Below are 26,030 nucleotides of genomic sequence, written 5' to 3'. Positions count from 1 at the left end.
AATTAGCGACAGGACAGCTGTTCCTTTGAGCTCAGAAAAAACTTGAAATTTTTGTTTTTGATATTGTGATATGTTGGATTATTGTGAACATCCTCTACATGAAAACAAAGTATTACAATTTTAGTACATTTTCCAGAAGGTGAATTTTGAATATTAGTTAGGCGAATATAAATTTAATATTTTCATATTATCATATGAGAAAAATCGTATCATATTATCGTATATTATTTGAGTCGTATTATCGTATATTATTTGAATCGTATTATCGTATGTTATTTGAGTCGTATTTTCGTATATTATTTGAATCGTATTATCGTATATTATTTGAGTCGTATTATCGTATATTATTTGAATCATAGTGTCGTATATTATTTGAGTCGTATTATCGTATATTATTTGAATCGTATTATCGTATATTATTTGAGTCGTATTTGCGTATATTATTTGAATCGTATTATCGTATATTATTTGAGTCGTATTTTCGGATATTATTTGAATCGTATTATCGTATATTATTTGAGTCGTATTATCGTATATTATTTGAATCATAGTGTCGTATATTATTTGAGTCGTATTATCGTATATTATTTGAATCATATTATCATATATTATTTGAATCGTATTATCATATATTAGTATTATTTACTTTTGAGACATTTTTTTTTTTGCCTGAGTAAAATACTTTTATATGTAAATTTATTTTATGAATTTGTTCTTTATATAATAATTTAAATTAAAATGAACAATGAAGGCGCTAATGTATCTAATAATTTTCTTGTTATAATTGAATTCATAAAAGTTTAGTTAAAAGATTTATGCTGTAAAAAAGAAAATTATCATATTTAAAATCAAGAAATCATGAAATTGAAATAATGATTTCATGAATCATGAAGAAATCATGATTGAATTCATAAACGTCTAGTTAAAGGATTTATGCTGTAGAAAAGGAAAATTATCATATTTAAAATGTGATATTATAAGATAATTTTAAATTTGGGAAAATCTCTTTCTTTGGTAGCAATTTTGAATTTCCTGCTTTGTGTATGAGAAAATCTGTTACATCTTTCATCTGAAAAAACTCTAATTTAGAAAAAAAAAATCTGGATAACCTTTTCTTTAACTCTCATATTTTTTTTATGATTCAAGATATGAATGGCTTATATAACCCATTTCTTCACTATTGGCGTCAATAAAAAATTGCTTGAAATGTCCAAAATTATTAATTCCTCTGAAGGATAGCTAAAACTATTTTTCGCTCGTTTGGAAAATTGGATTTCATGGCTGTTAGACTATTCAAATGGAACACATTTAATTCAAATTTTACCTGGTCATTTATTTAAATTAAACATTTGGATTCCATGGGATACAATATGATATAAATATGTATAATATGGATTTACTATACTTATATCTTTAACTTCGTTACAATCAATGAAAGGAAGAAAAAAATTTGATTTGGAGTTGAGATTTTTTTATTTGGAACTTAAAAACTTAATATAGGACTTACTTAGGACTTAATATAGGACTTATGGAGGAGTATCCTCTCTTCGCTAATCTGATTCATGACAGGCCTTACAAATCATGCACACAAGGATCTAAGCCGCGCAAGACATATTTAAAAGAACACAAGCCATTCAAAGCACGTTCGCAAGGGCAAAAGCCTTTCAAAGCATGTGCGCAAATGACACAAATCTTAAAAACTTTTTCCCAAGGACACAAGCCGTTCAAAGCACGTTCGCGAAGGAAAAAGCCTTTCAAAGCTTGTTCGTAATAAAGGAAGTCTTCAAAGCCTGTTCCCAAGGACACAAGCCGTTCAAAGCACGTTCGCAAGAGCAAAAGCCTTTCAAAGCATGTGCGCAAATGGCGCTATTCTTCAAAGCTTGTTCGTGAGGACACGTTCAAAGAACGTTCGCGAGGGCAAAAGCCTTTCAAAGCATGTGTGAATGACTAAAGTCTTCAAATCTTGTTCCCAAAGACACGAGCCTTTCAAAGCATGTTCGCATGGAAGCAAGGCTTGCAAAGCATGTTTGTATCGTTGTGCGTTTAATGGTCATTTGTATATACTGCTTGGGAGTATTTTAATCTTTTGAAATTACTTCTTGAATCTTCATGTTATTGAGAGATGCCATAGACTTATTATAAATACTTCTCTAACGTACCTTAGTGAAAGTTTCAGGGAATGTTCATTTACCTAGTGAAATGGTTCTCGCGGAATGGATATAAACTACAGCATAAGATTGAATCTAAAATATATTCCAATGAAATGAAGACCCAAAAAATAATTTCAGGAAATTGATTAAACAGACAAGCTAGTCGTAGGCTATTAAAATTCGAAAGAAGAAATAAAAAAATGACTATAGTTAGGGAAAAAGGGCGGATGGCTGAAATAGACAATTTTTAAAAGATAAAAACTATGATTAAAAAAGAACAGCAGTTGGTTAAACATATTCTCTCTTACAAGCAACAATAATTTATTAAACATAAAAATTTTTGACGGATCATATTATTTTCGATTAGTAATATCAATATGTTTTATGGTTCGACATGTCGATACAAGATAGTGTTGCTCCCCATCTAATATCTTTTGCCAGACTTTTATTAATGTAACTCATTGGTGATAAAATATTTTCCTCATCTTCCTCCCCCCAACATTTTATATTTCCGTGACTGCCAAAATCGCCAGATCTTACTTCAAGGGATTTCTGGCTATTTGTATAACCTGAAATCCAAAGTTGATACATTATATGTACGAAATGATAGAAGAAATTTACCGTCGACAATAAGATTCAGTACACCCCCTTCACGTAATATATAATGCAATACAACGTACCATTTACTGAGTGCAAAATGCCATATTGTGTGGGGGTGGACCTGTCAAAAATTTGGGAAAAATATAAATGTTGGCTTATTATTGCTTCATTTTTTGTTGTTGCTGCTTTTTTCATCCTTTTCCCCATGTTTCTGTTTGAAACAGTTGAAAATAATGTTTCAATTCTTTTTTTTTTTTTTGCTTGTTTATTTACTTAAAGGATCACGTTTTGGGAAATATTCGAAACTATGTCATAATAGGAGTAACTTTGAGAATTTTGCAATCATTTATCAATAATATGTACATTCAATTTCGTATGATATTCGTATAGTAATTAGCATTCCACAAATAATTTAGAGAAAGGAAAAAAAAGTAAAATTCATTACGATTTTATCAAAAATATGAAAAAAGCGAACATAAACATCGCTCAAAAGTTTTTAAAAAATATTAGAGAAACAGACATTTAAACACTGACAAGAAAATAATTTAAATTTAATCGTAATTATAAAATGCTTTGTTTCGATGTATAAAAATAAATTTAAAATTCTTCAAATTTACAAAAAAAAAAAAAAAAAAAATAGATGCAGGAAAATAATATGGTTCACTCAAAAACAAAAATCTTTTCCATTTTAAGATGTAAAAATGAATTTTTTTGTGAAAGTTGTCAACAAAAGATGACAAACTTTTGATTTGTTTTTAATTTGTTAATAATCAGATTAAAATTTTTTAACAATCGATCCGATGTACACAGTTTTGCATATATTTGTACGAAATTGATAAATCTAATTCAAACGCTGTTCTCTGTAGAGGGGGGGGGGCTGTTTCACATACAGTCAACCTAATATTGTGATAATTTTTGAAATGAGATTAATTGCATAAATTCATGTATCATTTGATATCCGAATAAAACACAAAATTCTCACAATTTGCATCGGTAGATACATTTATTTTAAAATCATTATCAACGAATATTGTTATTTTATCAATAATTAATTGTTTTTGGAGACCATAGTTCGCCGGAAATATTAGTTGTGCTTATTTAAAATAAAGAATGCAGCTATGCAGTAATGCAAAGCTATGCAGAACTGGATGCCCATAATATTCTTTAAAGGGGGGGGGGGCATTTGTCTAATAAAATCTTATCCCATGATATAATGCCATTATTAATTTAAGAACTTGTGTAATAGATTTGGAATTGCAAGAAGTTTTTAACTTAAATTCAATTTCAATTTCTGAATTTTCATGCATTCTTTTCAAACACTTTGCATAGTTTTTCCTTTTTACTTTTCATTAATATAAGATAATTGTGCGATTAAATATTTGATGAAACAATGAAAACGGCTTGAAATTCTTTGCAATAATAATATGTAAGTTGGAAAATCCTGCGAAATGATTAAAAAATAATTATCGAAACTCGTGAAAAATTATCCACAGTTAAATTAGCATCATTAAATTCAAGGAATCTGATCTCATTATACTATACAAAAGTTACTTATATTTCTATTATGGATTGATTTCTATAATGGACTCATTATTTTGGATACACAATAAAATTATTTAAATCACTTTTTTATTAACTTTTAAATAAAATTACAACCATGTGGTTTAATTATTCGAAACTGGCATCGCCGAAAAAAAACTTTGAAGTAAATTGAAATGATTATCCGCAGTCAAAATTTTTAGCAAGTAATCAGAACATTTTTTTTTTCTCCTCTGATTCAGTTCTTTATCAAATCCCTTACGAAACAAAAAAATAAATGATAAAAATTCAAAATTCCCGTCCAAATTGCTTACTAAAATTCTAGGCTTAGTTTTAACATGAACTCGCAAATATTTCAGTAAGCATAATGCATTTTATAAATGCTGTGAATAAAATGGGCTTCCTTATAATTGATATTTTTTATTATATAGCTAGTAGTCTTAAGTCACCAGCTGGTTCGAAATGAATATTTGACTTCAGATAAAGTGGTTAAATATGATTTCATTGCCAAGATTCCGCAAAATTGTTTGACAATTACGCCATCTTATTTTAATTGTCTTACTTTAAATTTTTTTAATGTGTACATGAACATTTCTACTGGAAACCAGTTCCATGAAACCCATTCACTGGCATTTACGAGATATCTCGTCGAGCGGCACGGTAAAATTAAGCAACTATAAATCTCCCTGGTAGTGAATGGGTTAAAAATACAAATGAGTGGTTATTTTCATTTTATAAATTTAGCAGTAATTTTATTGTTTCTTTCGTAAACTGCAGAAATATTAAACAAAATCCTTTTTCTTTACTTTTCAACAATGGAAGAAACTCGCGAGATGAGATTGTTGATGAAACAACACAAAGGGCTTGAAATTCATTAAAATAATGAAATCTATTCTCCGAAATTATTAAAAAAATATTTTTAAAAAAACGTGCAGGATTGTTAAATTAGTATCCTTAAAAAGATAAGTTTTTAAATTTGTCAATGGCGTAAATCTCATTTTTTGCAATAATATACCATGAAGTTACTATGGAAAAATATCAAAATTCAGCTTAATTTTTAATTAATTAAAATTGTATTTTTTAATTAATTAAAATTTTAATTTTTAATTAATTAAAATTTTAATTTTTAATAAATTAAAATTATAATTTTAATAAATTAAAATTTTAATTTTTTATTAATTAAAATTTTAATTTTTAATAAATTTAAATTATACTTTTTAATAAATTAAAATTATAATTTAAAATCTTCCTGAAATGCACATTTCTACCCTATAATTTATATCTGTCCCAGATAGGGTAAGTGCAAGACAAACGGTCTGGCCTGTGGAGATCTAACACAAATACGCAAATTATATATCACTAACATTCTTAGCAGCAGACAGAGCAATATCATTCGTATTCGTCTTTATTTTTATTAGAGATAGTATTCTGCGGAATTTTTTCCAAATCTTCTGGTAAAAATAAGTTTTAATAGGATATTATTTTTAAATTGTTTAAATGTTGACTACTTCCTCGTCATTCTGTGTTTGTAAAACTGTAAAAGAAACTTCTATTAATTTTACACGAGATAAATCACAAGACACTGCGAAATTATTTTCCTTTTTTTTTCTTTCAAAATTTTCCTGTTTTGTTAAAGAAAAACTCATGTGAATGTATGTGTGTTACGGTTTCCAGAAAGTGTGACTCAACTATCAAACCACGTGCAAAACCTTGATTTCACTTCAGAAAAAAGGAAGCGTCCTTTCTAAATCCAATTATCAGTAAAGTACAAAGTACAAACAAGTTTTCTTTACTGAAATGCCTGGGCAATAATATCGGTAAATTACTCTTTAAATAATGTATTTATAAAACATAGATAATTTGCAACTTCTTATAAATAAAACTTCTTTCATGGTTTAGCGGAGTGAGTTGTTCAGCATCAACAACTGTAATCAACAGAGGATATCCTATAAAAGGTTTGATAGCTTTCATTTCGCTTTTTTTAATTTATCTGGACTGTCTATTATAATAATTCTAGAAATTAGATTTATAAAAACAAATATTAAGATAAATATTTCTAATTTAAAAAAATCTCGCATAAAATGATTAATGATTATAAACTGATAAATACTGTTCTAAAAATTAATAATACGATCGCCTAGGAAATTTGGTAACCTTTATATATTACTACAATCTTTATACTGTACATTTTGCTAAAAAACTGTACATTTTGTACTGTACATTTATACTGTACATTTTGTTAAAAAATATTATGAATGATACTAAGTGCATATAAAATGGACTTTTTACAATTTTTTATTAAATTTAATCGAACAATGGGATTGATTTTAAAAAATGAATTTTGATTAATTTTTTGTAAAATGAAAATAATTTACTTTTTAAAAATATTCCGCAATTAATAGATGATTGTAATTGATGCATTATATTCAGAAATACTTTTTAATATTTATGTTTGAATATGCATGAAAGCCTTTTGAAATAATGATTTTTTTTAAAACTTAACATGTGCTATTACGACATATCCGCAGTTGCGGCAGTGGGTTCTTTTTATTATCTAACGTATTAAAAATGTTAGTCTCTTATCTATGTATTAACATAACGCAAATCTTTTTCACGTGTCTATTTTAAAACTGATATATTTTACCATATATTTTTTACGTCTAATTCTAATATAAAATATTTTCTTGATAATTGTTTATATAATGTAAATTTCAGTAATAATGATAGATCAAAATTTATAATTCATTTATCAATAAAAGATATGACAGAAAGCATATCTGAATTTCGCATGTTTTGTATTCTTTATAACAATGGATATACATTTTGAAATTTATAATTGAATTGTATTCGGTTTATTCCCTAAAATATATCGATTAGAATACTCCATCCGATAAATTTGAAATAAAAAAAGTATGTTATTTAGAAATTATCAATCTGCTTTCAAGAATTTCCTTCCATTTCTTTTTCTTATTGGTAATAAATATTATTTTTTTTCAATATTTTTTGGAAAAAAAAAAAAATAGAAAAATATCTGAAGATGCCTTGTTAGAGATTTAGATATCATTAATGTATCTTTCTTCAAGATTCGCTTTCGATTCTTTAATGGACATTTCAAAAATAACTTTTGGTAACATTTGTCATAAAAAATAGAGAAATATTATATCATTTATATTCGGAGATATTTATATACTTCTAGCAGTATATCCTATCTTTCATTATATTTAAGTATATAATTATAATATATGGCATGCGTGTTATTGGAAAAACCCTGAATAATTTAATTATCGTCATTTTAAGATGGTTTCATTTTTTGGGATTGTTTTTAAGATTTTTTTTTTCATTCCAGGTCTTTAATAAGAACTGACTGATAATTAATATATTTTTCAGTAGATATTAAAAAAATATATTGATTATAGTAATAAAATAATAATAAAAATATAAAATATTTGAAAATAAATAAATTTATACTTATAATAAAAATAATACTGATAAAAATATATTTATTTGGGTTTGTTTTTGGTAACACAGTTATTTGTTTGCTATTGAATCCTAAAATGGCTTCATATCAAAAGTAATTTAATAACCCTGAAAGAATAGGTCTTTTGCATATTCATTTTGTGTGAAATTTCTTCTTTATTTGCGTATTCCTACGCCTCATTCACTATTAGCTCAAGATTTATTACGTAGAAGTAGTATTAAAATGCAAAGCTGGTACGAGATTGAATGTAAAAAAATTAAGAAATTGCTTTTTAAAACTAACACTTATCAGTATAATTCCATATTAATTCAATTTACACCAATTTTTTTTCTTCAATTTTGACCAATTTTCAAAAATTAATTTTTTACATTATTTTGAGCAGTAGTATGCATTGTTGCAATAAAGTTCAAGCTATTTTTATTACTACATAAATATTTTGTAAGTTTTTTTCCATTGTTGAAAAGAGTTGCTCCAATGTTGAAAGAAAAATTCTATTTAGGTTTGTTGTTGCTTATCCCCTTTGGATTGAACATCAATCCAAAACCAAGTCCAAAAGATAGGGGAGAGAGGGGTGCAGTAGCTTCTGAAGGTCTTTACCTTCACCCTTACCCCTGACCCTAAAGCAGACCCTGAGCACCTAAGGGCAGAAGTCTGAATTTATCTCATATGAAGATGATACTAACACACTCACTTGTACAACCCTTTTTACAGTGGGGAGGAGGGGGGGGGGGTCTTTCACACACTTCATGGATAGAACAAAGGGTAAAGATCAACCGTGCCCGAACTAGGAACGTCCTGATCACGGGGAAGATGTGCTTTCCATAGACCAGGACATCGTCATTCTGTTTGTTATCTGAGCAATTTACATAAAGAATCAGAAAGTGAAATTTCAATTATGCAAAGGACAATGTACAATTTGAGACGGATTACCCAGACACTTAAGCTTTTAATGACATTTTAATGTCATGAAACTCGCCGTCATCAAACAAATCCTTCTTTGTTTAGGCTATCCTGAATATCAAATTTCGTATAAGAGATTTATTTCAAATTAAATATTTCCAGCGAATCAAATAGTCGATAAAGTCAGCTAGTAAAAATGTATTTAAAAAGAAAGTTAAAGGAATGATTTTTCTAACATGTCAATTTGTTTGAATAACTGATGTATCATTCATATAGTCCAGTTTGAATTAGTAACTAAACATTCAGTGTAGGAGTCACTGCACAGCATTTAATGATGGGCCATTCTTTATTCAGGTGATCATTCTTTATTATGTTCTCATTTATAATTTATTCAGGTGATAACAGATGTCACATGATTGCACACTATTATTTTTACGAATCATACTGAAGTATTGCTTAAGATATTGGATTTTGTGGATCTCGAGCCATCGCGTGCCAATCATTCTCTTATGATGCCATTTTCAAAATAAAAATTACAGGGAAAGAACAAGAATTTTTCCTCCATATTAAATAATGAATGATGAGGAAATGATGGGGAGTCGGAATGACCTAAGGGTCGTTCACTTGTCGAACAAAATTTATTCAATGATTTCAAATTTATGCATGAGTCTTTGCTCGGCATCACATGATGACACACTATTCTTTTAGAAATGTACATGCGGAAAATAAGGTCGTGCAACAGGTGTTTCTAATATTATTCAAACATTTTGGCACTTTCGGAAATGATGGATTTTGTCGAATAAAATCAGATTTTACAATTAATTTTTATTTATGATCATAATACTTTTGAAGGTACTTAACAATTTAAATATAAATGAAATGTAATTAGTAAGATTAGGAATTATGTCAAGAAAATTAAAGAAAAGTAGCGTATTTTACATTTTAAATCTAGTAAAAAATTATGAAAATGTATCAAAAGCTAAATTTTTCCATTTTTACTTATACATTAATCAATAGAAAGAAATACACTTCAGTCATGATGCAATGAACCCTCGATGTAATGACCCAGTACATCGATGGGTTCATTAGATGCGTTAGGGGCCGCGGTGGCCTGATGATAAGGTCTCAGCTTTGAAACAGGAGGATTTCAGGTTCGTGACCCGATTTCACCGAAGAATCGTCGTGTAAGGGGGTCTTTTGCACGTTAAATCCGTCATGACTAAACGTTCTCCCGCTGATGTGTTGTGGTGTTGTGTGGAGAGGGGGGGTGTCAATTCAGGTGTCGTCCTCGTCATCTGACCGCGGTTCAAAATTACGAGGTCCTTCCCAAAATAGCCCTAGTGTTGCTTTAAACGGGACGTTAATATAACTAAACTAAACTACAATCATTAGATGTGTTTGATAAAAGAGTGTTGATAACAAAAATAATATCAAAAAACAACTAAAAATAAAGTTTTAATTTAAAGCCCTTCATGATATAATTAAATTACTTCGGATATTTATTGGCTACTAGTCTTTTTGGTCTATGTGGGGAAATGTCGAACTCAAAGAAAGTAGAGGAAGACTCATTAATGGATGGTAATTTTAACACAATGTCACAATACCCTGGAAATTTAGAAATATTAAAAGAAATGAAGGAAAAGATTTCTAAATTTTTACCAATAGTTTGAATTTTTTAAACTTTTGTTCGCCCTTGTTTTCTTATGCAAAAGTTGGATAATTAGTGAGCATAATAGCCAGTCACAATAATCCTGTTTATACAGCTTAGTTCTGTGGTAATGGGGTGAATGGTTGTAATTAAAAAAAGCTGCCACTATTAAAAAAACTGTGGTTTATCTATCTTATAAATTTCGAGGGTTGGTAATTTCACTTTTTTAATCTGTTTCATAAACTATACAAATACTAAACAAAATCCTATTTCTTTAACTTTCAACAACGGAAGAAAATCACGCGATCAGATAGTTGATGAAACAATGAAAACGGTTGAGGGCAACAATGTTATCTGTTTTTATAAATAAGACGAAAAAATATTTTTAAAAAGTTGACAATGTTTGCAAGATTATTAAATTCATATAATTAAAAATATATTTTTTGAAAAAAATTGAAACGGTGTAAAATTTATTTTTGAGCACTAAACAAAATTCAGTTTAATTTTTGAATACAATTTTAACTGAAATTTCACATTTCCGTCCTTTAAAGTAAATATTTGACAAATTTGGTAGATGTAGGTCAAATGGTCTAGTTTGCAAAGCGTCGACGCGCACGCGCACGCACGCACACGCGCACGCACGCACACGCGCACGCACGCACACGCGCACGCACACACACACACACACATTTTTATTATTAATGTTATATATTTTTATTATTATTTATTTATATATATGTTATATAATGTTTATTATTAATGTAATTATAATTAAGATTAAAGATTGATAATAAGAACTGTTTGTTTCCAGGAACTATTATATTTTTTATTTAATTTGTACGCAATTTGAACTTAACTTTCTTGTATATTTAATATTATAAACCTGAATTTGAATGTATATTATGCATATATATTGCTCACTTTAAAATTTATCTGTATCAATGGAAATACAATTTATATTTGAAAAAAATTAAAAACCAACAGAAAACAATACGATGAATTGAAATTAGTTAAGGCATTTAGAAATAGGAGTAAGGTTTTTTTTAAAATAAAAGTATTGTAATAAATTTAAAATATAGCATTTATTAGAAGAATATAATATTTGCATCGTAAACTAGTATAATAATACTTGTTTCTAAATTATTTTAATAGAAAATTGTAATAATTGCTTTATGGTGTGAAAATTCGAAGGTAAGCCCAAGTATGTGGATAAAATATGCATAAAATTAATAAAACATGCAGGTGATGTTTCAATAACTAGAATTTATATAAAAAAACTGAATACCACTAGAATTAACAATTTAAAAATACATAAAAGAAAATAAACAATAAATAACATAATAAACAGCATCTTTAAAATATACAACTATCTGAAAATAAATAAAGATAGATTCAAAAATACATATTGCTTAAAAACGTTGTAATATAAAATTTATATTCATTTATATGTGAACCTTATTTAGAAAAATTTACGCATTGAGAAAAATGTTAAAAACTATAACTTTATCAATATGATATTATTCTTAAAACTTTTAAATATTTTTAAAGAGCTTTTGATTTTTCAAATATATTTATATGATAAATTTTCGCAGTTGCTGAAATTATCTTACTTTTATAAGTTTAAAATTGAAAATTACATTTTTCGAGGATGTGAAATATTTCATTTTCTTTCATTGGATTCTTCTTAAATAATTAATAACAGTCTTTGTTGTAACTCTAAAATACCAGCTTTAAAATTGCATCCAAGTCAACCCTTTACCTTCAAACATCAACAAGATTTCAATTTTAGATTAATAAATCGACAGTCCAAATTTCAATAACTATGCTTAATATGAACGTAACCATGATGCAATTATACTGACAATTTTACACTTTATCTAAAAAGAAATAATCTGAATAAACGGGAAAAAATACTTCCTTTATGATTTCACAATAACAATTTTGTTTGAAATTTAAATGTAAATTGATAAATACTTTGCAATCATAAAGATAATCATATTTTCTTGTGAAATAACACAAAACTTAGTAACTAAAGTCAGTCATAACAACAGTCATTTTTTTTTGTCTTTGAAATTTATCAGTTATGATAAGGTGTTTTTTTTTTAAAAATACATTATTTAAAAGTAAAATACGTTTCTTGAATATAAAAAAAGCACAACCTGAACGGAAATTAAGATAAGCCATTAAGTGTTTGGTTTATCTTGATGACAATGGGTAATATTGTATAATAAATATATGTTTCTAGAATTTTTTGTATTTGTACTAAAGTTTCAATTTCCTGAACATACAAATATTTAAATCCATTTCATTATGTAGCACGAATTTTAGTTCTTATTGTTACATGATTAAAAATGTGGAAAGACACAGATTAAAGTACCGGGGATTATCAGTAAAATATAAAGATCCTAAAAGAAAAGAAAATATTTGAGAAGAAACATTAAATAAATTACTTAAGAATGGAAAAATCACTGTAAGAATTGATCTTTTATTCTCAGTAATGGAAGAAAATAATTAGAATTAGTTATTTTTTTAAAATATTAGACAATTACTTCTAAAAGGAAAGAAAAAAGTGTGATAAAAAGCACTTAATAACTTATTGAAGACTAGAACAATCATTGTAAGAATAAATCTGTTATTCTCAGTAACAGAAGAAAAAAGAATGGAGTTATTTTTTAAAAATTTTACAGAAGATTAATTTTAAAAGAAAAGAAAATGTTTGAGAAGAAAAATTTAATAAATTAATAAAGAATGGAAAAATCACCGTTAGAATTTATCTTTTATTCTCAGTAACTAAAGAAAAGAATTCGTTTTTTTTAATATTACAAAATATTACTTCTAAAAGAAAAGAAAATGTTTGACAGGAAGCATTTAATAAATTAATTAAGAATATAAAAATCACTGTAAGAATTGATCTTTTATTCTCAGTAATGGAAGAAAATAATTAGAATTAGTTATTTTTTAAAATATTCGACAATTACTTTTAAAAGAAAAGAAAAAGTTTGATAAAAAGCACTTAATAATTTATTGAAGACTAGAACAATCATTGTAAGAATAAATCTTTTATTCTCAGTAACTGAAGAAAAGAATTAGTTATTTTTTAAAATATTACAGATTTTAAAATATTACTTCTAAAAGAAAAGAAAATAGTTGAGAAGAAGCATTTAATAATTTATTGAAAACTAGAACAACCATTCTATGAATTGATCTTTTATTTTCAGTCACTGAAGAAAAGACGTTGTTAGTTATTTTTATTATTACAGAAGATTACTTCTAAAAAGTTATTCTCAGTAACTGAAGAAAAGAATGAGTTACTTTTCAAAATATTACAGAAAATTATTTCTTAAAGAAAAGAAGTTTGAGAAGAAGCATTTAATAAATTAATTAAAAATGGAAAAATCACTGTAAGAATTGATCTTTTATTCTCAATAACTGAAGAAAAGAATGAGTTATTTTTTTAAAATATTACAGATGATTACTTCTAAATGAAAAGAAAATATTTGAGATTGAGAAGAAGCATTTAATAATTTATTGAAAACTAGAACAACCATTCTATGAATTGATCTTTTATTTTCAGTCACTGAAGAAAAGACGTTGTTAGTTATTTTTATTATTACAGAAGATTACTTCTAAAAAGTTATTCTCAGTAACTGAAGAAAAGAATGAGTTACTTTTCAAAATATTACAGAAAATTATTTCTTAAAGAAAAGAAGTTTGAGAAGAAGCATTTAATAAATTAATTAAAAATGGAAAAATCACTGTAAGAATTGATCTTTTATTCTCAATAACTGAAGAAAAGAATGAGTTATTTTTTAAAAATATTACAGATGATTACTTCTAAATGAAAAGAAAATATTTGAGATTGAGAAGAAGCATTTACTAATTTATTGAAGACTAGAACAACCATTCTATGAATTGATCTTTTATTCTCTGTAACTAAAGAAGAAATGCAATAATATTTTTAAGAATTACGAGAAAATTACTTCTAAATTCTTTTGATTACAACTTCATTACCTGTGGTGATCATTTTTCAATTAAAAAGCGTACTAGAAATCCAGTTTCCAATTGAAGAATTGATAGGAAATATTTATCGTGAGTTTGAGAAGAGTTTGCATTTTTGTTCAAATGACTGAAATATGTTTTTGTTTATCATGGAATGACTGAAAGAGCAAGATTAATTATTAATTAACAAAAAAACATTATTTTCATATTATTGTATGGCTAAATTTCTGAAATAAATATTTAAAAAAATTTCTAAGATGCGAGCATTCCACAAACAGTGCCAATTAATTAATTATTGCGCCATTTATGTGGTGTTTACAGATGATATATTCTTCATTTTGGATTGTGTAAATCAGATATGCTTCCAAACTAATGAATCAATTCCTTGCCACTCTTTTATGAATGGCAAATAGTATAGGGTGGTTTTAAATGAATACATGGTGTTTACAGATGATATATTCTTCACTTTGGATTGTGTAAATCAGATATGCTTCCAAACTAATGAATCAATTCCTTGCCACTCTTTTATGAATGGCAAATAGTATAGGGTGGTTTTAAATGAATACATGGTGTTTACAGATGATATATTCTTCACTTTGGATTGTGTAAATCAGATATGCTTCCAAACTAATGAATCAATTCCTTGCCACTCTTTTATGAATGGCAAATAGTATAGGGTGGTTTTAAATGAATACATAGTGTTTACAGATGATATATTCTTCATTTTGGATTGTGTAAATCAGATATGCTTCCAAACTAATGGATCAATTCCTTGCCACTCTTTTATGAATTGCAAATAGTATAGGGTGGTTTTAAATGAATACATGGTGTTTACAGATGCTATATTCTTCATTTTGGATTGTGCAAATCAGATATGCTTCCAAACTAATGGATCAATTCCTTGCCACTCTTTTATGAATTGCAAATAGTATAGAGTGGTTTTAAATGAATACATGGTGTTTACAGATGCTATATTCTTCATTTTGGATTGTGTAAATCAGATATGCTTCCAAACTAATGAATCAATTCCTTGCCACTCTTTTATGAATGGCAAATAGTATAGGGTGGTTTTAAATGAATACATGGTGTTTACAGATGCTATATTCTTCATTTTGGATTGTGTAAATCAGATATGCTTCCAAACTAATGGATCAATTCCTTGCCACTTTTTTATGAATTGCAAATAGTATAGGGTGGTTTTAAATGAATACATGGTGTTTACAGATGCTATATTCTTCATTTTGGATTGTGTAAATCAGATATGCTTCCAAACTAATGGATCAATTCCTTGCCACTCTTTTATGAATGGCAAATAGTATAGGGTGGTTTTAAATGAATACATGGTGTTTACAGATACTATATTCTTCATTTTGGATTGTGTAAATCAGATATGCTTCCAAACTAATGGATCAATTCCTTGACACTCTTTTATGAATTGCAAATAGTATAGGGTGGTTTTAAATGAATACATGGTGTTTACAGATGCTATATTCTTCATTTTGGATTGTGTAAATCAGATATGCTTCCAAACTAATGGATCAATTCCTTGCCACTCTTTTATGAATTGCAAATAGTATAGGGTGGTTTTAAATGAATACATGGTGTTTACAGAGGATGTATTCTTCATTTTGGATTGTGTAAACCAATTATGTTTCTGAACTGATGAGCCAATCCCTTGATCTTCCTCTATGAATAGAAAATAGAAGAAGATTAATTGTGCTTATAAATAAATATAAATTGTTTATAAATTATGATTCATTTGGATTTAAGACATCAAGTATAGGCATACACGAATATCTCAATCCTTTCGGGAAATTCACATTAAATATGACGAAATAATTTTAAGATGAGCTGTATTGCTTCGACAACCTTCCTATTTCTGGAAAGACTCCCATTGAACTCTTATAACTATCTTTAATTTAAACCTTAATCGTTGATTGTTGATTTCCATTTAACAATAAGATCGTTCTTTGAAGTGTTTTCTTTATTACACTAGTAAATTTGGGATATTTCTTTATAAACATTCTGTATATTATATCTAATAATATTTTTACTAATGTATTATATATATATATATATATATATAAACATTTTTGTATATTTTACAGTCTCTAATTGCTCTATTTTCATTTCATTTTCATCATGATCGATAATTTTATGGCTTGCAAGTACCAATTTTTATGAAAGATTCCAGATCTATCAGTCTTCTTCATTGCCCATCTGTAAGATATGACAGCTTTGTAAAGTACGAAATTCATCCCTGAATTTTGATCTTCTCTTAGGTTACTAACACTGACTTATAAGAAATTCACAAATTAGTCTTACAATCTCTGATTATTCTATTTTCACTTCCTTTTTATCCTTATCATTGAGGATTTTACAACTTGCAAGGACCAATTTTTATGAATGATTCTAGATCTAGCATACCATCTACTGTCGCCCATTTATAAGTTATGACAGCTTTGTAAAGTACGAAATTCATCTTTTAACTTCTGTGTTCTTTTAAGTTACAAACTCTGAGTTATAAGAAATTCACAAATTAGTCTTACAATCTCTGATTATTCTATTTTCACTTCCTTTTTATCCTTATCATTGAGGATTTTACAACTTGCAAGGACCAATTTTTATGAATGATTCTAGATCTAGCAGACCATCTACTGTCGCCCATTTATAAGTTATGACAGCTTTGTAAAGTACGAAATTCATCTTTTAACTTCTGTGTTCTTTTTAGTTACAAACTCTGAGTTATAAGAAATTCATTAATTCATCTGACAGTCTCTGGTCATTCTATTTTCTTTTCTTTTTTATCGTTATCGATGATTTTATAGCTTTCAATGATCAATTTTTATAAATGATTCCAGATCTATCAATTTCATTGGTTGCCCATTTGTAAGATATGACAACTTTGTAAACTTACGTGTTCTCTCAGGTTACTAACACTGAGATAAAAAAAATCGTGAATTCGTCTAAACAATGGCAGCAATAATTACTCAGGTTTTTTATAAATTTCATCTATTAATGATCCACCCGTTTCAGAAGTGAATATTTTTACTGTCATTTACATTCGAAATTGATTCCCATTTCATTTCCTTGAAACGAGATAGATCATTGGCATTATAGAAGAGAAAATTGCCGAGATTTGAGAAAAAATTATCACAGATAATCTTGAATCAACCTATTATGTCAGCACCATTGATTATGGAGATATACCATAAATCAATAGTGCTACTCTCAAAAGAAAAGGAAATAATGCTTGAAAGAAAATTACAAACTTCATATCATAAAACAGGTTCTCTCACAATGTTTTGTTTTCAACAATAGGTGTGGGATGCTTTTCTTTTATTTCACTTCACACTGGACACACACACGTAACACATAAATATTTTCTCTTTGCAGAATCTTTCTGCCTTGGGCCATTTCAATGTGGACAAGCCATTCTGGAGATATCCTAACTGACCAGGAGGTTTCGAAGGATATAATTTTAAATACTTTCTCTCAAACATTGAAAATTATTATTTTTATTCTCAGGAAACTCAAATTTCAACTTCTTCAGTAAAAGCATATTGGCGCTTTGAGTAATGTTTAATTTTTATTTAATTTTTTATTTTAATTATTAATTTTAATTTTGATTTTCAAGGTTTTCGTTTTATTTTATTTCATTTATAAATTTGGTCTGTCAGCACGATTATGGTCACTTTATTGTTTCTAATTTTTTTATTTACTGGTTTAAAAAATTAAATTGTCATTGTATATTATGTTCTTCAACCAGAAAAAATAATTAAATCAAATTTTTGCTGTCGTCTTCGTCAGAACAAACTACTTAAGAGTACTTGGGTGTATCCCATAGTATAGCAGGATGCCTTTTACTAGAAATAGTCCTGAATTCTTTTTATAAATATCTTATTTGTTAATTAACTCTTATTTAAATTATTGTTTCCAATAGAAATTTACCCATAATTTTGAGATAAGGAGCCAGTCTCATACTGCAGTATCAGATATAACTGATTTTCTTAGCAATATTAACTTAAATTTTATTTCTACAATATTCTAGAATTAATCACTGCATTATGAATAACCTTTGCTAACATAATTTGCATTTGAATTTTAATGACGGATCATACACTTGGATATGATTTTCAAAAGTAAAACTGAAAATTTATTGTAATAATGAATTGTTTCTGGTTAAAAAAAAAAGACGCCAACATATCCTATTATTATTCTTTTTGATTCATAATTTAATGCCGATCAGAACCTTAGAACTATTATTCCGATAATGTGAAAAGCAGTCAAACAGATTATTTAATTTCCTTCAGTTTTCCAGAGGTACTTAAGGCTATTAGTTCTTGAAGCACTTGTTGATTGTTTGTTAAAAATTTCATCTTTTTTCGGTGGATTGAGCCAGTGAATAGCTCCGTTGCAATAGTTCTTTACTTATTATTAACCTAACAACACAAATATATTGTACAATATTGTTCGACATTAAATAATATTTGCCAGAATGTTAATATTTTTAAATATTGATTAATATAAATTATTGAATAAATATAATATATATAATATTGAATATAATATAACATATATAATGTTGAATATAATATAAATTGTTAATATAATGTAAAATAATATCATACAATATTGTGACATGTTACCTGATTCTAGTTTCTTAATTTAGGAATTTTATGTTTTATTTTACAGGAAAGAATAAATATTGGATCTTATTAATCATTTAAATCTTCGTTTTTGAGGCATAAGAGAAAGAAAGGATCTTTTGGTTGATTAAAAATGTTTGAGAGGAATCCCGATACTGCAATGATAGGCAAAGAGATATTACCATTTGAAGTGGGGTATCTTCCAGAATTTTTTCAGAAAAAAGCCGAAGCGGAGCTTAACGAATCACAGGAACGGAAGACAGAAAAGCTGGTTGAATTGAAGAAATTACTGAGTGGTAAGTAATCATTATTGCATTGGATTATAGGAATAAATACAAATAAATTCACTACTACTCTTCAAAATATTTTCTGGCTAGAAATAATTGTTGCTCTGAAATGAGTTTTAGTTTATGCTTCTCATATTTATCTTCTCCAGTTTTAGGAAAATAAACCATTGTTGTTATTTACTGCAATCACTCTTTAAAATTGAGTCAGTATGTTGAAAAAATAATCGACTATAAACGCTTTAATAAACTGAGTGACATGGACATTTTCTTTTTAATCATTCTATAAAAATTATTTAAAATAATATTTATTAATATATATTTTAATTATTAAAAATGTTATTAAATAACGGGAATAATGATTAAAGTTAAATTAGTTTTCATCTTTTACTCTTTATTTAAATTTCTGTGATTTTTACTTCTCTTCGTGAATATTGAAAAAATTTCATCACATATTTTAATACCATTAAAAATATTTTAAGAATTTTCATTTCTAGAAGATTGATTGCCTTTAATTACATTAAGGTAAAATTGCATCTTATATTAATTATATTAAAATAAAATTAATATAAGAACTTTTCTTAAATTTCATTTTTTAAAAATAATTATGTTTTTTTCCTTCATAAAAACACTATTTAAATATATATTTCTTTATACATGCTAAATTTCAATTTTTTTTGCATGTAGTTATTGAAAATTATTGACAAATGAATCTACTATTCTGCTATACCTCAGTTGCTGTCGATGAATAATAGGTTATATATTTTTACAAAATATTGGCAAATAAAATTTAAATGAATCTGTTTCATCTTTTTATTAACTGATCATTAATACTGAAATAAAAAAATATCGATGAATATGCGTTTCAATTAATTGAATACTAGGATTTCGGAAGAGTTAAAAAAATAATACTGCCTGATTAAATTTTGGATGAACATTTGCATGCTATGTATTAAAGCAATAAATATTTTACAGATTATTGTATCGCTATCGCTTGAATGTTTATTTCTGTCTGAATTATATTATATTATCCTGTTTGAATCATATTTTTTCTAATAAATGATAATTTTATCCTGTTCTACAAAAAGAATTTGTATTTTCACCAGCAAAAAATAATGTTTATGCTCTTGTACAACAAGAATTTGTATTCTCTCAGGCAAAAGACAATTTTTATTATGTTCTACAGCAAGAATTGGTATTGTCTCAGGCAAAATAATTTTTATCTTTTTCTACAACAAGAATTTGTATTCTCTCAGGCAAAAGACAATTTTTATTATGTTCTACAACAAGAATTTGTATTGTACCAGGAAAAATAATTTTTATCCTTTTCTACAACAAGAATTTGTGTTCTCTCAGGAAAACGACTATTTTTATTCTGTTCTGCAACAAGAATTTGTATTCTCTCGGGCAAAAGATACTTTTTTTTCATTCTTTTCTACAACAAGAATTTGCATTCTCTCTGGCAAAAGATAACTTTTATTTTGTTCTACAATAAGGATTTATGATCATTCTGGAAACAGATATATATATATATTTCTGTTCTGCAACTAAGACTTGTTTTCTTTCTTTGGTAAAAGTCAAATTTATCCTGCTCTGCAACAAGGATTCCCAAATTGATCACTATGTTATCCGATAAATATTCTTGAGAAGATACACTCATTCTGAATCTCTATGCTCTACATTTATACTTAAGATGAGAAATTTCTATAAATGTAATTATATTTCGTTCTAGCTTACATTATTACTGACATTTTTTATGCATTATTGATGAAATTTTATTAATAATAATAATTTATAATAACAAAAATGATTGAATGTTTTCTCTTTAGAGGATAAACACTCCAAGAATCTCATCTTTTTTGATGAGTTCCTCATCCAGTTCTTGCGAGTCAAAAAGTACAACGCAGAAAAAGCATTCCAACAATTAAAGTCGTACATTATACTAAGAAAGAAAAATCCGAATATGTTTGTGGATCTCTCCTTCGATTCTGTTGTCAAAACAGTTAACAATGATATTATATACGTTCTACCTTGGAGATGTCATAATGGATGTGCCATTATAGTTGTTGAACTTGGTAAGTGTTCATCATTTCTATGAAGTGACGTCACCTTCAGACGGCGCTACTAGTTTGTTTGTTTATTATTATTTTTTATTTTTTATTTTTTACCTTTGCAGGGAGGACTGTAAAAAATACCAACAATAATCATTTTACTATATGTAATTGCATTAAATTGTTTATATTCGAAATTTTTAAAAGTAATGGATTTGTAGACACCTTTTCTGGGAAAAAAAACACAAAAAGCCTCAAGAATATCGTTTGGATTTTACGAAATTGTTTTTCGTATATCATGACACGATAGTAATATGCAACTTATGTTATTCTTAAACGAATTTTTTATATATTTTTCAACCGCATATTTCGAGTTTAACCACATTCTTACGAATTGAAAGTGCTTCGAAAAATCTACAGATATTATGTAAATATTAGAATATGATTTTAAAATCAAGTTGCATTTTATTCATTGGATTTTTTTCGCATTTACAATAGTTTCCAGAGCATTCTAATAAAAGCGAATTTGTGATCGAATTATTACTACTATTACGAACTTGTGACCGAATTACTTGTTACTAATATTACGAATTTGTAATCGAATTACTTGCTGCTACTATTACGAACTTGTAATCGAATTTCTTGTTACTGAAATGACGAACTTCTGATCGAATTACTTGTTACTAATATTACGAACTTGTGATCGAACTACTTATTTGCTAATTTCAACTACCGCAACTTATACAATCAACAGTAAACATTCTTCTTTTAATTAATAATGAAAATAAATTATTTAGTTTCCTGCCTATTAAAATGGAATTTGCATTTTAAAGATAATCGGGAGAGTTGCAAAAATTTAGAAAATAGTATACCGAGTATGGATTTGCAAAACAAAATTTTGTACAAGGCGCATTATCTCAAAAGTTTCGATTTTATATGTCGAGTGGAAAGAGTTTCAGTTATATGTTGTACATCTCAAATTTTCAGGGTATTTGGTATAATCATCAATAATATATTACAAAACAATTACTAGCAAATAGTTTTAAAATACTAAAAGAGAAGAAACGAATTAATAAAAATGGCTAATTATGAAATGGCTGATCTTGTGACAGCAAAGAAGAATGAAAAGAGAAATAAGAAAAAGACAAAGCGCTTTACTAAAATCCTAAGCTAAGTTTTAAAATAGGCTTAAGAATTGACTCATTATGCTCTGAAGAAGATTTTTTTATGAGAACTTCTAATTAACTTTTTACTGTGAAACTTGAATTGCTTCAGTCATTATCTCAAGCTAATATCATTAGATTTATAAAACATATTTATTTAATATACCGATATACAATTATGAATATCTTCCAGATAAACATTTATTCTAATTTCCAGTTTTAAGTTTAACATTATTTAGCTTCATTCAAATTAGGCCTAGCTTCTTAATTTGAATTTTAATTAATAGATTTTTTTCCATAGCAAATGAATTCTTCGAAAATGTAATTTTGCCATATTTTCAGAATCTTGATGAAGTAAATTTTGCGTTCAGCTTTGGTTTATTACGGATAATGAATAGATATAATCTGTTCATAATAGTAAGATAATCCAATCATCATTAAATATTACATAGATTTCGTTGCTTCAAAATATTTGGAAAAAAAAATAATAAGACTACATATCTTTTTAGGAGACGCATAAATTCACTCTGTGCTGTGAAACTTTGAGAATTGCTTCAGTCATTATCTCAGGCAAATATCATTAGTTTTATTAAAAAAAATAATTGTTTAATATACTGACATACTATTATTAATATCTTCCAGATTAACATTTATTCTAATTTCAGTTTTAATTTTAACACTATTTAGCTTTATCCAAATTAGGTTGACATTATTAATTTGAATTTTACTTATATACATTTTTTTCACACAAGAAATAAAATCGTCGAAAATGCGATTTTGCCATACCTTCGGAATCTTAATGATGTAAATTTCGCGTTAGGCTTAGGTTTCCTACGAATGATGAATAATATAATTTGTTCGTAATAGTATGATAATTCAATCATCAGTAAATAGTATGTAGATTTCATTACCTCAAAATACAAGGTGTACGTACACACTAGAAGATTTTTTTTTAAAATTTTAACTTTAAAAATCCAGTTTTTTTACAGTAGCTCATTAATATATGTTTAAACTCATTTCAGTGAGAAAAAACCATATTACACTAATTATTAATTTATTAAACAATATTTAATGAGCTAATTACCATATTTTTTGAAACATGATATCTTAAATTCTAATTTGTACAGACACACATTTCTAGTTAGAAATTATGCCTAATATGAGTCTTCATGTTGCCTGCCTCAATCAAGTTATAAAAATATATAGATTTTTTTTAACAATTTTTTCATCAACGATGAATAGAAAAAGCGAGATTTTTTCTGTCATTTTAACTTTTAAATAGCTATTAAAAATTTATTTCTATACATATAACTTTGATTGAGGCACAAAACATCCACTGTGTCATACAGATTATTTTGATATATAAAAAATTGTATTTGGTTCATTTCTTGTTGAGTTATGATTGTTTGAATGTAGCAACATAGTGGAAAAATATCATTCTCCATAAAATGAGTTTAAAAAAAAAAACCGTAACTAGAGTTTTTAATGAAATCACCTCAAAAAATATAATTATAATTCGAGAAATATTTCTGATATTGACAACATCTTAGTATCGTTTGAAAGCTAAAGGATCAGAGAACATTATTAAACAATAAAAATTATTCGATATTTTGAACGATTTTCGAAGTTTCAAGTGTGTACACACACCTTAAAAAAAGAAGAGAAAAAACACTTACCTGATTGACCTTCTCTTAAGATACATTATTTTTTTCATTAATTATTTTACATTTTCAGCAAATGAAGATAAGAAAGCCATATATTCTATTGAAACCGATTTTAAAAGAATATTCTAAATTGTAACATGCTGGCAGGCATCCTTCCTAATTCTCAGCATATGCTAATTAGGAAGCAAAAGATATCACTATGATATATACAAAGAGAGTGTTAATTTTTTAAAAAAATATTTTTCTAATGTCATTTGTTTACTAATCTGAACTAAAAATCTAAATGCTTGTTAAGATTTTTAAAAAATCCGATGTTCGATTTCTTATTCAAATAAAATCCTATGAAAACAAAAAAATTTTCAATGAACCAAGCATTCGTTTTTACCTCTCAAAAATTTTTTTAAAAAAATTACTTTCTGAAACTGAATAAATAAGAAAAAAAGTGAAGCATAAGAATAAGCAAAAAACTTATATACATACTGATACTTTTAAAGAAATATATTAAACCCAGAGAATGGAAAATCATTGCTTAAATTTAGAATGAATATTTAAACAATCTGATATATATATATATATATATATATATATATATATATATATATATATATATATATGTGTGTGTGTGTGTGTGTGTGTGTGTGTGTGTGTGTGTGTGTGTGTGTGTGTGTGATAATTTCATATATTATCAAAGTCGAATTGATTTTGAAAATTATTAATTAATTTTAATTATTATTATTCTGTATTTTTACGTTATGTATTGTTTCAACAAGTCCTTAATTGTCAAATATTTCTTTACAAAAATATAACCTCACAATGTACAGTTCATGCCTAAACAAATAAAGCATTTAAATTTGACTAAGCAATCGATTCTGTATCAAGAATATATTGTTGCTTAAAATCCCATTTGTGCAATCTACAACTTTACATCAGTTTAAAAATTTTAAGATCAAAGTCAAAAACAATTATGCATTAGCTACGGATATGTTATTTTAAGCTTTGCCTTATTATAGTATGTTCTTTTTGTTATCATATTGACTTCACTGGAAATGGAAATGAGATAAGTAACGTTTGCAATTAATTTCTTAAATTTCCTTCAGATGGAGCCACCATAGTAAAATAATTCTTTCTTTTGCGATCTTTTATTCCCATTTTTGCTATTTTATATATTTTTTTAAATCATGTAGCAGAATAGTCATAAAGATGATGAAATATATGGATTATTGTTTTTTTACTTTCCTCTCGTCAATTATTTAAATGAAATAAATGTCTTAAAACTTAAACATATCAATGTCCTCATAAACTTACACCCGCTTCATCTGATGACCTGATTAAGTTATTAGAGTATTCATAATCATTAATAGATTTTCTGTTCCCTGTTTAATAAAAAATTAATAAAAATTTGGAACCTTAATTTTTGAAAATTAAAGCATTTTTTAAATTATAAGTAAACATAAACATTTTCTATATATTTTATTTTATTTTCTGTATTCAAAAGAAACAAATTATAATGATACAGTGAGGAATTTGTTTCATTATAAAAGAATGATCGCATTCTAAATAAATTAATTTTAGATCATTGGGACCCTGACACATTTTCCGTTGAGGAAGTGAAACGAGCACTTGTGACATATCTTCTCGGCTCTCTTCGGGATCCTATGACACAAGTGAATGGCTTCAAGGTCATCTTGGATGTCAAAAGTAATCCGATGAAACATTTGAGACATTGCACACCAAGTAATTTACACCTTATATACCATGGCGCTCAGGTGAGTTTTATTTCCTGAATAGGATCTCATTTCTTTATATTAAATAGCGATTTGATCTATCTTAAATAGTGCAAAACACTATGAATCAGTGTTTCGATACTTGAAGGATATTAACCCTTTAAAGGGCCATTTTTTTTCT

The 26,030-nt window shown here is 26.8% G+C and overlaps 1 protein-coding gene across 5 annotated transcripts in view; it reads left to right on the top strand.

Moving 5' to 3' along the window:
* LOC129976448 (alpha-tocopherol transfer protein-like) overlaps positions 1–26,030 on the top strand; it is a 53,817-nt gene that overhangs the window by 17,192 nt on the left and 10,595 nt on the right. For 3 of the 5 annotated variants that reach the window (XM_056090028.1, XM_056090030.1, XM_056090031.1), the window contains exons 2-4: positions 19,010–19,259; positions 21,077–21,322; positions 25,698–25,891. In XM_056090028.1, coding sequence (XP_055946003.1) covers positions 19,097–19,259; positions 21,077–21,322; positions 25,698–25,891 — 603 coding nt within the window. In that variant the 5' untranslated portion in view covers positions 19,010–19,096. Of the gene's footprint in view, positions 1–6,188; positions 6,245–17,825; positions 17,890–19,009; positions 19,260–21,076; positions 21,323–25,697; positions 25,892–26,030 lie in introns of those variants that run through there. The other 2 variants (XM_056090027.1, XM_056090032.1) reach the window with 2 other exon arrangements.

The sequence above is a fragment of the Argiope bruennichi genome, chromosome 7 (assembly GCF_947563725.1).
Source record: "Argiope bruennichi chromosome 7, qqArgBrue1.1, whole genome shotgun sequence".
Lineage (NCBI taxonomy): Eukaryota > Metazoa > Arthropoda > Arachnida > Araneae > Araneidae > Argiope > Argiope bruennichi.
The sequence above is the reverse complement of the archived record's forward strand: the minus strand, read 5'-3'. Positions and strand labels throughout refer to the sequence as shown.